This window comes from Hyperolius riggenbachi, chromosome 2, assembly GCF_040937935.1.
Source record: "Hyperolius riggenbachi isolate aHypRig1 chromosome 2, aHypRig1.pri, whole genome shotgun sequence".
Classification (NCBI taxonomy): domain Eukaryota; kingdom Metazoa; phylum Chordata; class Amphibia; order Anura; family Hyperoliidae; genus Hyperolius; species Hyperolius riggenbachi.
The window spans coordinates 277,765,603-277,778,173 of NC_090647.1; the positions used below are offsets into that span (position 1 = coordinate 277,765,603).

General features: G+C 47.7%; 1 protein-coding gene across 1 annotated transcript in view; it reads left to right on the forward strand.

The window, feature by feature from the left end:
* The window catches only part of TBX4 (T-box transcription factor 4), a 223,848-nt gene that overhangs the window by 143,791 nt on the left and 67,486 nt on the right, over positions 1 to 12,571 (forward strand). Inside the window, exon 4 of the mRNA XM_068265381.1 lies at positions 407 to 554. Coding sequence (XP_068121482.1) covers positions 407 to 554 — 148 coding nt within the window. The remainder of the gene's footprint in view (positions 1 to 406; positions 555 to 12,571) is intronic.

The following is a 12,571-nucleotide window of genomic DNA, read 5'->3' on the forward strand; positions in this document are numbered from 1 at the left end:
ACACCCATTTTAACATGTGGTGCTTTTAAATGTATGCGGTTAAAAGGACTAGGGAGGCATTGGGAAGGGAATAAGGAGAAAGACAATCCAAAGCACAGGCTTTTACATAGGACTTGAAAATCAGAGAGGTGAGAAGAGGAGAAGTGTGGACAGGAATGCAGAACTCCACAATGGCGTTATGTTACTCTATGAAGCGTGTATAGTAGACTAGAGTAACACTATTAATGTATATATTTGGGATTGCTGAGCAGCTCTGTGTAATACAACATTTCCCTTCACATTCAACAATTTCAATTGGTACTAAATTACAAAACTCTAAATGATACTTACAATTTTTCTATCTACACCAGCTTATGTTTTTCACCTTTTAAATCCTTATAAACCAAGCAACTCTTTATGTCTACAGGATGGTGGCTGGAAAAGCCGAGCCTGCAATGCCTGGAAGGTTATATGTTCATCCAGATTCCCCGGCCACTGGAGCCCACTGGATGCGACAACTGGTGTCTTTTCAGAAACTTAAGCTGACCAACAACCACCTTGACCCCTTTGGCCATGTAAGATTAAACTGCTTTCTGGTAATATTTTATTTAATTACTCTGAAGCATTGTATCAATCCTCTAGTATTTATTGTCATCTAATAGGTATATTTATTAGTTAATTCATATGTATTGATGGCAATTAGTAGCACTGCTTCTATATACCAATGATGTGGGAAATCAATTAAATAACCATAATATTTTGATAGCGCTTTTCTCCCTGGGGACTCTAAGCGCTGTGACCTGTGTTATGCAGTCTCGAACGCTCGGGAAAAGAGTAAGGAGAAGAAGGGTCCGCACTTGTCATGAGAAGCAACCTTTATTAGAAGAGGACGTATCCATAAACAGCCAAGGCAACATCTAGATAGCTAACATGTTTCGGACTATCTGTCCTTAATTATAGCTATGATTAAAGACAGATAGTCCGAAACATGTTAGCTTCTTCTCCTTACTGTGATTCCTTGGATTTGCTGGCCAGGTCAAGCACTGTCAGATAAGTGGTGGGATGTAGTGGTGTTCACCCTGCCAAAAGCTCGGGAAAAGAGGTGGGTTTTTAGCTTTACCTTAAAGCTGTCCAGAGAAAGAGCCTCTCACGCTGACTGTTGAAGTGAGTTCCATAAAGTATGGGCTGCATAGGAACAGGACCAAGCACCAAATGTTTTTAAGTGGATCCTGGGAATAACCAAATTTGTCTTATTGGCAGAGTGGAGGGTGTGTGGGGGGGGCATATACAGTAGTTCCAATAGATCTGCTATGTACTTGGGTTCCATGTGATTTAGAGCCTTGAATGTCAACAGGCAGGTCTTAAAATTGATTCTCGATTTTACTGGCAACCAGTAAAGAGTTTGCAGTACTGGGGAGATGTGTGAGTGGCAAGGGGCATTAGCTAGGAGTCTGTACTAGTTGTAAGGGGCGCAGAACCTTATCCAGGGATCCGATGAATAGGGCATTGCAGTAGGCCAGGTGAGAGAATACAAATGCATGAACTAGAGAAGGTAGGTCTTCAGCTGGGATGAAGTGTTTAATTCTCGCTATATTTCTCAGATGGAAGAATGAGGATTTGACCACAGCTGATACCTGCTGTCTGAGTGTTAGCTTTCTATCCAGGTCTTTGTACTGCCATGCATCTCCTCCCTCCCCCCTCCCCCCCCCCCCCCCATTGCTACTTTAAAGCGGGGAGACTTTGAGTGATAGCTTTATTATTATTATTATTTTATTTTTTTATTTATATAGCGCCAGCATCTTCTGTAGAAGTACAAACAAATAATGGGGAACAAATATACATAAAAAATACAAGACACTGTACAGTCATGACATTGAATAGAATAAATACAGATACATACATAGTTGATATGTAGTTGGTACATGTACATATGTTAAAATAACAGCAATATGAGAAACACTAGGAGGAGGTCCCAATCTAGAGGGTAGTGGGGAGGAAACAAAAGGGAAGGAAACACAAGGATTAGTGGGTGAGCCAGTGTGCCTTCAGTGCTGCCTATAGCAAATTATAGGCTTGTCTGAACAAGTGTGTTTTCATGGTCTCCTGTGAGGAACGGAGGGTCCGGGCACGGAGGTATCTGGGGATTAAAGAGGAAATGTATGGAGGCGGTGGCTTGTGTAGAGCTTTGTATGCAAGTGTGAGAAGTTTAAACTGGATCCTTTGGGCAACTGGTAGCCAATGGAGGGATTGGCAGAGGTGGGCTGCCTTAGAGGATCTAGAAGAGAGGTGGATGAGACGGGCCGCAGAGTTTAGTAGGGATTGGAGAGGTGCCAGTCTGCTTTTTGGTAGACCACAGAGTAGGGTGTTGCAGTAGTCAAGACGGGAGATGATTAGGGCATGTACAAGCATTTTAGTTGCTTCTTGTGAAAGGAAGGGACGGATTCTGGAAATGTTTTTGAGATGGAAGTAGCAGGAGGTAGTTAAGGTGTTAATATGTGGTTTAACCACTTGAGGACCCACCCTTTACCCCCCCTTAAGGACCAGCGCTGTTTTAGCTGATCTGTGCTGGGTGGGCTCTGCAGCCCCCAGCACAGATCAGCTGGCACGCAGAGCGACCAGATCGCCCCCCTTTTTTCCCCACTAGGGGGATGATGTGCTGGGGGGGTCTGATCGCTCCTGCCTGATGGGTGTTGCGGGGGGGCACCTCAAAGCCCCCCTCCGCTGCGGAATTCCTCCCCTCCCTCTCCTACCTGTTCCCCCCCGGTGATCCGCGCTGCACAGGACGCTATCCGTCCTGTGCAGCCAGTGACAGGCTGTCCCCTGTCACATGGCGGCGATCCCGGCCGCTGATTGGCCGGGGATCGCCGATCTGCCTTACGGCGCTGCTGCGCAGCAGCGCCGTACAATGTAAACAAAGCGGATTATTTTCGCTTGTGTTTACATTTAGCCTGCGAGTCGCGATCGGCGGCCCGCAGGCTATTCACGGAGCCCCCCGCCGTGAATTGACAGGAAGCAGCCGCTCGCGCGAGCGGCTGCTTCCTGATTAATTAGCCTGCAGCCGGCGACGCAGAACTGTGTCACTGGTCCTGCAGCTGTCACTTTGCCGACGCGCGATATGAGTGCGCGGTCGGCAAGTGGTTAAAGGAGAGCTCAGAGTCCAGAGTTACCCCTAGGCAGCGAGCTTTGGGGGTTGATGCTATTGGGGTGTTATCTACATTGATTGTGACAATGGGAGGTGGAACAGAGAGCGAAGGTGGAAATATCACAATCTCTATTTTGCTCATATTTTAAGTTTAAGGGAGCGCAATGACATAAATGTAGATACAGCAGATAGACATTCGGGGACTTTTGATAGTAGTGTGGAGTGGTCTGGGGCAGAACAATACATTTGGGTGTTATCAGCATTTACTTTGACCAGTCAGTGAAAGGTCCCACAGTGCCAAGCTCACTTGTCTCACTGTGAAACTGACAGCTGTGAGCTCTAATATTAGCAGAATCTTTGGTAAATAGTAACACTCTACTACTCTGACATGAGCACCCATAATGCAAAGCTGAAGCAGAACGACTCTAGATCTTGTCAAAGACAAGTTCAAAGGTAAGTTAATGAACCTTTTTCAAATGTCTCCTTAACTGTTAAAATATAGGAGACTTTAGCTTTTTTTTTTCTTTAAACCATAAGATTAACTTATTTTAAAATGATAGTTTACTTAAACTTGAAGAGAAACTTCACTTATATATACATAATAAAAACAAAATGCTTTTTTTGTTGATGTTTGTTTGTTTTTTAAAAATGTTTATTTACACATTATTCAGTCAATGTTTGCCCATAGTAAAATCTTTCTCAACTCTGATTTACATTCTTAAATTTATCACAAGTGTCGGCATGCTTACTGCTGGCAAGGTGCATCACTTTGGAATGTTTGTATTTTGAATGTTGTGGACTGAGCAGAGTGAGCAGAAACAACACGTGGACTCCCAGAGTGCACTGGGACAGAAGGCTATGGGATATCATAGCCTAGGCATTGCATCATAGTGCTATGATCTGTAATGCTGTATATTTGTATTATTGATTTTATCCTTTTTAAGTTGCTGAAATGTAATTCTCATTATGTACAGTATAAACTCTTAACTTTGTACCTATACTTATAGTAGACTAGCTGCTGTGTGCAGGCAATATTTTGCAGTTATCTACCACTCTCCTGGCCCTACATCTGTGTTATTAGATCACTTCTCTGCGTAACTTCTCCAGTGCCTGTTCTCTGAAATCCCTATCATCAGTATGGGTGATTTTAACTTTCCTGACACCAACAATGTTGTCATCCACCCTCTATACTGGCATATTTCTGTCCTCGTTCAATTAAGGCTGCAGTGACACCACTACATTCATATTTACAAGACTTCTCACATGCTTCACCCCTCCTCTGGAATGCCCTTCCACTAGTGTTGGGCGAACAGTGTTCGCCACTGTTCGGGTTCTGCAGAACATCACCCTGTTCGGGTGATGTTCGAGTTCGGCCGAACACCTGACGGTGCTCGGCCAAACCGTTCGGCCATATGGCCGAACTAAGAGCGCATGGCCGAACGTTCCCCGAACGTTCGGCTAGCGCTGTGATTGGCCGAACGGGTCACGTGGTTCGGACCCGAACGCGCTCTGATTGGCCGAACTGTCACGTGGTTCGGGTAAATAAATACCCGAACCACGTCATATCTCCGCCATTTGTCTGTGGGTTTAGCTTTGGGTAGGCAGGCAGGGTAGTTCGCGCTCCAGCCACGCTAGCCAGGGTCCCCCCCAGTCATTGTGTGTCACTGCTGGGAACAGTAGTACACCGCTCGTTCAGCCACACTATATAGCATACTGTGTACTGTTCTGTGTCTGCTGGGAACAGTGGTACACCGCTCGTTCAGCCACACTATATAGCATTCTGTGTACTGTTCTGTGTCTGCTGGGAACAGTAGTACACCGCTCGTTCAGCCACACTATATAGCATTCTGTGTACTGTTCTGTGTCTGCTGGGAACAGTAGTACACCGCTCGTTCAGCCACACTATATAGCATTCTGTGTACTGTTCTGTGTCTGCTGGGAACAGTAGTACACCGCTCGTTCAGCCACACTATATAGCATTCTGTGTACTGTTCTGTGTCTGCTGGGAACAGTGGTACACCGCTCGTTCAGCCACACTATATAGCATTCTGTGTACTGTTCTGTGTCTGCTGGGAACAGTAGTACACCGCTCGTTCAGCCACACTATATAGCATTCTGTGTACTGTTCTGTGTCTGCTGGGAACAGTAGTACACCGCTCGTTCAGCCACACTATATAGCATTCTGTGTACTGTTCTGTGTCTGCTGGGAACAGTAGTACACCGCTCGTTCAGCCACACTATATAGCATTCTGTGTACTGTTCTGTGTCTGCTGGGAACAGTGGTACACCGCTCGTTCAGCCACACTATATAGCATTCTGTGTACTGTTCTGTGTCTGCTGGGAACAGTAGTACACCGCTCGTTCAGCCACACTATATAGCATTCTGTGTACTGTTCTGTGTCTGCTGGGAACAGTAGTACACCGCTCGTTCAGCCACACTATATAGCATTCTGTGTACTGTTCTGTGTCTGCTGGGAACAGTAGTACACCGCTCGTTCAGCCACACTATATAGCATTCTGTGTACTGTTCTGTGTCTGCTGGGAACAGTAGTACACCGCTCGTTCAGCCACACTATATAGCATTCTGTGTACTGTTCTGTGTCTGCTGGGAATAGTGGTACACCGCTCGTTCGCCACTGTATAGCATTGTGCTCTGTGTCGCTGCTGGGAATAGTGGTACACCGCTCACCCGTCACTGTATAGCATTGTGCTCTGTGTCGCTGCTGGGAATAGTGGTACACCGCTCACCCGTCACTGTATAGCATTGTGCTCTGTGTCGCTGCTGGGAATAGTGGTACACCGCTCACCCGTCACTGTATAGCATTGTGCTCTGTGTCGCTGCTGGGAATAGTGGTACTGTATAGCATTTCTGTACTGCCACTGTACTGCTGCCAGTCAGCGTGTACTGTAAGGATAAGTGAAATGAGGAAGAAATCCGGTGAAAGAGGGAGGGGCAAGGGAAGAGGTGTTTCCCCTGACGGTTCACGTACAGGCCACAGGGGAGCACCCAAGAAAACCCACTCAATACCGCCCATGTTGTCCAGGACAACAACCCTCACAAATCCAAAAGAACAGGACCAGATAATTACTTGGATGACCTCTCAAGCGTCCAGCAGTGGGTTAAGCAGCACCAGCACATCACGCACGAGGTCCGAGTCCTCAGCCAGTTACAAGGAGCCAGTGGGCACAAAGCTGACACAACCGGCAGCGACACCACGCACACAACTGCCAGATAACCAGTCCGATGAATTACCTCAGGACACAATGGGGTATTCGCAGGAGCTATTCCCAGCCCAACAAACTTCCACCTTTCAAAGGTCAATGGAGGAACAGCCAGAAATGTTGTGCCTGGATTCACAACCGTTAACTGTGGGAAATGCACCGCGCACTGAAATACAAGGCGAGTCCGAAGAGGACTCGGAAACCCAAATCCCAGAGCAATTTGGGCAGGAGGGGTTGCAATTGCAGGAGGTCGGCCGACAAGATCTGGAAGACGACGTTGGAGTGTGCTGCGCAGAGGTTGTTGTGGGGAGCTCTACTCCACGGCGGTGGCCCACAATGACATATGACGAGTTTGAGGAGATGGAAGAGGAGGGTATGGACAATGTGGACAGAGACCCAGATTTTGTTTGTGAACGAGAACATCGCCGTCGTAGCAGCAGCACAGATGAGTCTGTTGAAGAACACACTGCTGCACGAGTTCGCCTTGTGCCACAAGGTAGGCGGCGCGCAATTTCAGGCACCACAAGCGTGGAAGTTCAAGTGAGAGGCAAAAGAGGAGCAAACAGAAATCGCCAGCAAGGAGGCAGGTGCTCCAAAGTCTGGGCTTTCTTTGAAGACTGCACTGAGGATGTTACCATGGCGATTTGCAAGGTGTGCAAGACCCGCCTGAGCAGGGGGAAAAATATTAACAACCTCTCCACCACCAGCATGAGCCGTCACATGCTATCCAAACATCCCACTCTTTGGGCAAACGCGTCAGGACAGGGTACCAGAAACAACACTGCCTCCCTTGGGTTCACCAGACCCGCCTCAGCAGCAGCAGTAGCCCAGCCATTGCGTGGTTCACAACATTCACAAACATCAGACGACGCTGACACTGTCACTTTCCGGAGTAGTGCTCTTGAGGTCTCCCAGTGTTCATCAAACACAACAACCAACAGCCCTTCCGTGTGCAGCGCTACGGTTCAGTTGTCTGTGTCGGAGATGTTTGAGCGCAAGAGGAAATTGCCAGCAAATGACCCCCGGGCCGTGGCAGTAACAGCCAGCATAGCCAAGCTTCTGGCCTGCAAAATGCTGCCATATCGATTGGTGGAGACAAACAGCTTCAAGGGCATGATGTCAGTGGCCATCCCACGTTACGTGGTTCCCAGCCGCTACCACTTTGCACGCTCTACAGTGCCTGAGTTGCATGAGCACGTGGTCAGCAAAATAACCCGAAGCTTGAAGAATGCCGTTGCCTGCAAGGTTCACCTCACCACTGACACCTGGACGAGTGCGTTCGGCCAGGGTCGATACATCTCCCTTACCGCGCACTGGGTGAACCTTGTGGAGCCTGGCAGCGATTCCTCACCTGCTACGGCATGGGTGTTGCCCACGCCACAAACAGCTGCACCGCCGTCCCTCCCACTGGATAACAGCAGCACCTACCTCTCTGACTCCTTCTCCTCCAACGCATCTCAAAGCTGTACCTCATCCGGAAATGCTAACCCAGCAGCAGTAGGATCGTGGAAGCAGTGCAGCACAGCTGTTGGCATGCGTCAGCAAGCGTTGCTGAAGCTAATCTGCCTTGGGGATAAGCAGCACACAGGGGAGGAAATTTGGAGGGGAATAAAGGAACAGACGGATTTGTGGCTGGCACCGCTGGACCTGAAACCGGGCATGGTTGTGTGTGATAATGGGAGTAATCTCATTCGCGCTTTAAGGTTGGCTAAGCTGACACACATCCCTTGCCTGGCGCACGTGATGAACCTAGTAGTTCAGCGGTTCCTGAGGACATACCCAGGCGTGCCCGATCTGCTGTTGAAGGTGCGTCGAGTGTCCAAACATTGTAGAAATTCCAGTACTGCTTCGGGGGCACTCGCCAAGATGCAGGAGCGCTTCAATCTCCCCCACCATCGCTTGCTGTGTGATGTCCCTACGCGCTGGAATTCTACGCTGCACATGCTAGCCCGCTTTTGCGAGCAGAAGAGTGCAGTGGTCCAGTACATGACGGCGCAGTACCGAGGCGCATCCGGCCAGCTGCCAAGCTTCTGTGGATCCGATTGGGCCAACATGTTGGACCTCTGCCAAGTCCTCCAAAATTTTGAGCAATCCACGTTGCTTGTGAGCAGTGACAACTCTTCAGTCAGCATTACCATACCACTGCTGTGTTTACTGAAGAGGTCGATGTTAAAAATCAAGGAAACAGCTGTCATGATGCAACTGGGGGAATCTGAAGGAGAAAACGATCAGCGTGATGGTACCAACATCAGGCCATCCGCCTCAGGGAACGCTGGCCCCAGCAGCTATGACGAAGAAGAGGAGGAGGAACAGCTGGAGTTGGAGCAGGAATTTCATGCCACCACTGACGAGGGCCAGAGCGGTGCACGTTGGACTTCCACAATTCAACGCGAATGGTCAGCAGAAGCAGACCAGGAGGAAGGTGACGACTATGATGCATCACAACAACTATCACAACGCTCACAAGAGGATGATGAGGATTCTGGTAGGACTCTGGCACACATGGCTCAATTCATGCTAGACTGCATTGAACGTGACCCACGCATTGTGCGCATTCTGGACAACACCAATTACTGGGTTTATACCCTTCTGGATCCACGGTACAAACACAATGTTCCAAAACTGCTTGAAGAAAGAGTCAGACAGGTCAAAATGGAAGAATACCAGCAGGCCCTTGTGGAGACTTTAGAGGGGAGATTGACATCCTCCCCCTCCTCTAGCCAGTTGTACGCAGACAGACTGACTTCCGCAAACCCAGGACGACCAGGAGGGCAGCAAACAACGCAAGCCGCAGCTAGTACCCAAAAGGGAATGGTATCGGCAGTGTCCTTGGAGTGGGAAAATTTTCTGACACCCATGCAGCCGCAGCCCACTGAACAGCAAGCGTGCAGATCCACCTCCAACACCGATCGCCTGGAGAAGATGGTCAAGGACTACATGTCAGATGGCGTAGCTGTGTCGAACCATCCATCTGCACCCTTCAACTATTGGGTATCGAAGCTAGACACCTGGCACGAACTGGCAATGTACGCAATAGAGGTGCTGGCTTGCCCGGCAGCCAGCGTTATGTCGGAACGCTGTTTCAGTGCTGCCGGAGGCATCGTCACAGATCGGCGTATCCGCCTCTCTACAGAAAATGCAGACCGTCTGACTCAAATTAAAATGAATCAATCCTGGATTGGAAATGACTACGCAACACTCCAGGACCCCAACCAAGTAACATGACCAATGAACATCTGGGATGGTGTTGCGTTTCCGGGCCCTGTTTATTGAACCTCTCATCTTGTATTACATTTATGACTGCATGGCGGCAAAAAGCATTGCTGCTATATCCGCACGCTTTTTGTCCACATGCAAGGCCTGGGTTGTTGTGTCTCACAAAGCGTGGCCTTCTCCTCCTGCGCCTGCTCCTGTTCCATCACGTCTGCTGCTGCTGGGTTAGCGTTGCCGCGTGGTCCCTGTTTATTGAACCACTTATCTTTATTACATTTATGACTGCATGGCGGTACAAAGCATGCTATCCGCACGCTTCTTGCCCTCATGCAAGGCCTGGGTTGTTGTGTCTCACAAAGCGTGGCCTTCTCCTCCTGCGCCTGCTCCTGTTCCATCACGTCTGCTGCTGCTGGGTTAGCGTTGCCGCGTGGTCCCTGTTTATTGAACCACTTATCTTTATTACATTTATGACTGCATGGCGGTACAAAGCCTGCTATCCGCACGCTTCTTGCCCTCATGCAAGGCCGGGGTTGTTGTGTCTCACAAAGCGTGGCCTTCTTCTCCTCCTGCGCCACCCTCCTCCTGTTCCATCACGTGTGCTGCTGCTGGGTTAGCGTTACCGGTCCCTTTTCCTGGAACCTCTTATATGTATTACATTTATGACTGCATGCCGACAAAAAACATGTTACCTGTGCAAAGAAAACAGACATTTCCCGCATTTAAAAGACAGTTTTCCCTTTGAAACTTTAAAATCGATTTTCTCAAAAACTATAAGCTCTTTTTGCTAATTTTTTTTTCCTCTTGTACCCACTCCCAAGGTGCACATACCCTGTAAATTTGGGGTATGTAGCATGTAAGGAGGCTTTACAAACCACAAAAGTTCGGGTCCCCATTGACTTCCATTATGTTCGGAGTTCGGGTCGAACACCCGAACATCGCGGCCATGTTCGGCCTGTTCGGCCCGAACCCGAACATCTAGATGTTCGCCCAACACTACCTTCCACATTGCATCCATCACTCTCCATCCTTTGAAATCCTTAAACACTCCCTCAAAACTCACTTTTCTGACAAGCATACACTGTAACTTGGGCCATTCCCCCTTTGACCACTGGCCAAATCAATAATAATAATATATAGATATATAAATATAAGAAGTGTTTCTGCAGTTGAAACCAGAATAGTAATGGTAAAAATCGGTATCCTGAATAATTTATTATGTTCTGCTATGTGTCATTAAAGGTCTACTTTAAAATGTCCATAAAGATTTTAGTAGATACAGCACTGCTGTAACTCAACATTGTTTACTGTGCAGATTTACAGAGCTGCTGTAAGTAACATGAATATATTTGAATAGAACATGACATTAGCATTCCAGCGCTGATTGTGTGTGGGTGTATAGGCTTTAACCACTTGAGGACCACAGTGCTAAACCCCCCTAAAGACCAGGCCATATTTTAGTAAAAGGGCCACTGCAGCTTTAAGGGCTCGCTGCAGGGCCGCACAACACAGCACATAAGTGACCCCCCCCCCCTTTTCTCCCCACCAACAGAGCTTTCTGTTGGTGGGGGTCTAATCACCCCCAAGATGTTTATTTATTTATTTTTGGACAAATATCTTCTTTTTTTTAAATACAAAAAAGAGTATTTTTCTTTAAATTTTCCAGCCCTCTCTCTCTCACTTTCCCGGCCAGCCTATCACAGCGATCGGCTGTGATAGGCTTCAGCCTATCACTGCCGATCGCTCCTGTGTCCCACAGGGTGACAGCCATGTCACACGGCTGTCCCTAGTACAGCGCTGCTGCAAATCGCAGCACTGAACAAGGTTTATAGACGGCGGTTTTGCCGTCTAACAGTCTCCAAGCCGCGATCGCCAAAGGCTGGGCAGAACTCCGCCTTCCAAGTGGAGATGCACACGCAGCTGCAGTAGCCGGCCCCAGGACTTGACGCCAATCGTTAGGCGGTCCTGGGGCTGCCACCATGGCCACGCCCATTAGCATGAAGTGGACGTTAGGTACTTAAGAGCAATGCAAATCCAAAAGCAACTCAAATGGATGTAAGCTTTTTTTCAAATATAATACACAATTTAAATATACGGTATATTATGCATAATTTATAGTTTTTGTATACACTTTTTTGTAGAATAGAGTTTCAGGAATTTATAAGGGTTATTTTTAATTTACAATTTATTATGGTAGGCAACAGTTCATATGGATCTTTGTTTTAGAAGAATTTGAACAAGAACCAGTTGAAAGCTCCCATAACCTTATCTGGTACAGTAATTAAGGACAAAAATGCCAAGAATTTCATTGTGTAGTTTCTCCCAAAGGAAACAGGTGAAGAATCATAAGTATATTAATAAAATGTCAGCTCACTGTGGCATTAGAGGGATATAAAAAATATAACTGTCTACCATTTCAGGTATCAAAAAATAAAATTATAACTGCTTGCTTTTATAGCACTATAAAGTTACAAAAGTGACAATACAGAAAATAAAGTTCCACAAAGGCTATCTTGTTTGGGAGGAAAAGTTTAAGTTCAAGCTCACTTTCCTTCAAAAAGACCTTAAAATCTTAAAGGTCGGCTTGCAGATTTATGCATTCCTTGCTTCCAGTCTAAAACAATATTTTAGCATTAATAGAGCTAATATAATATTTACTGTGTTTGTCATCAGGTAAGGAAGAAAGTTTTGAATCAAGGTGACACAATATACTGACCACTTAGGGGGCCCTGTCGCGCTCCACCTAGCAGTGGCGGCGCCAGGGGGGTGCTTTGGGGTGCTGAAGCACGCCCTAAGTTTGTCCAAGCACCCTATTTGCACCCCCCAGCGTGAACTGGCCTAATGGACGCCGCGTCAGTTCACTGGCAGCAGCAGCCCGCAGCTCCAGCAGTGGCAGAGCAGGGCTAGGGTAAAATGGCGTCCGAAGCCCTGCTCTGGAGACTTTGAGTCTGCAGTGCAGGGCTTCGGGCGCCATTTTCCCGCAGCGCGAGAGTTTCAGTTGCTGGGTGGCAGAGGATC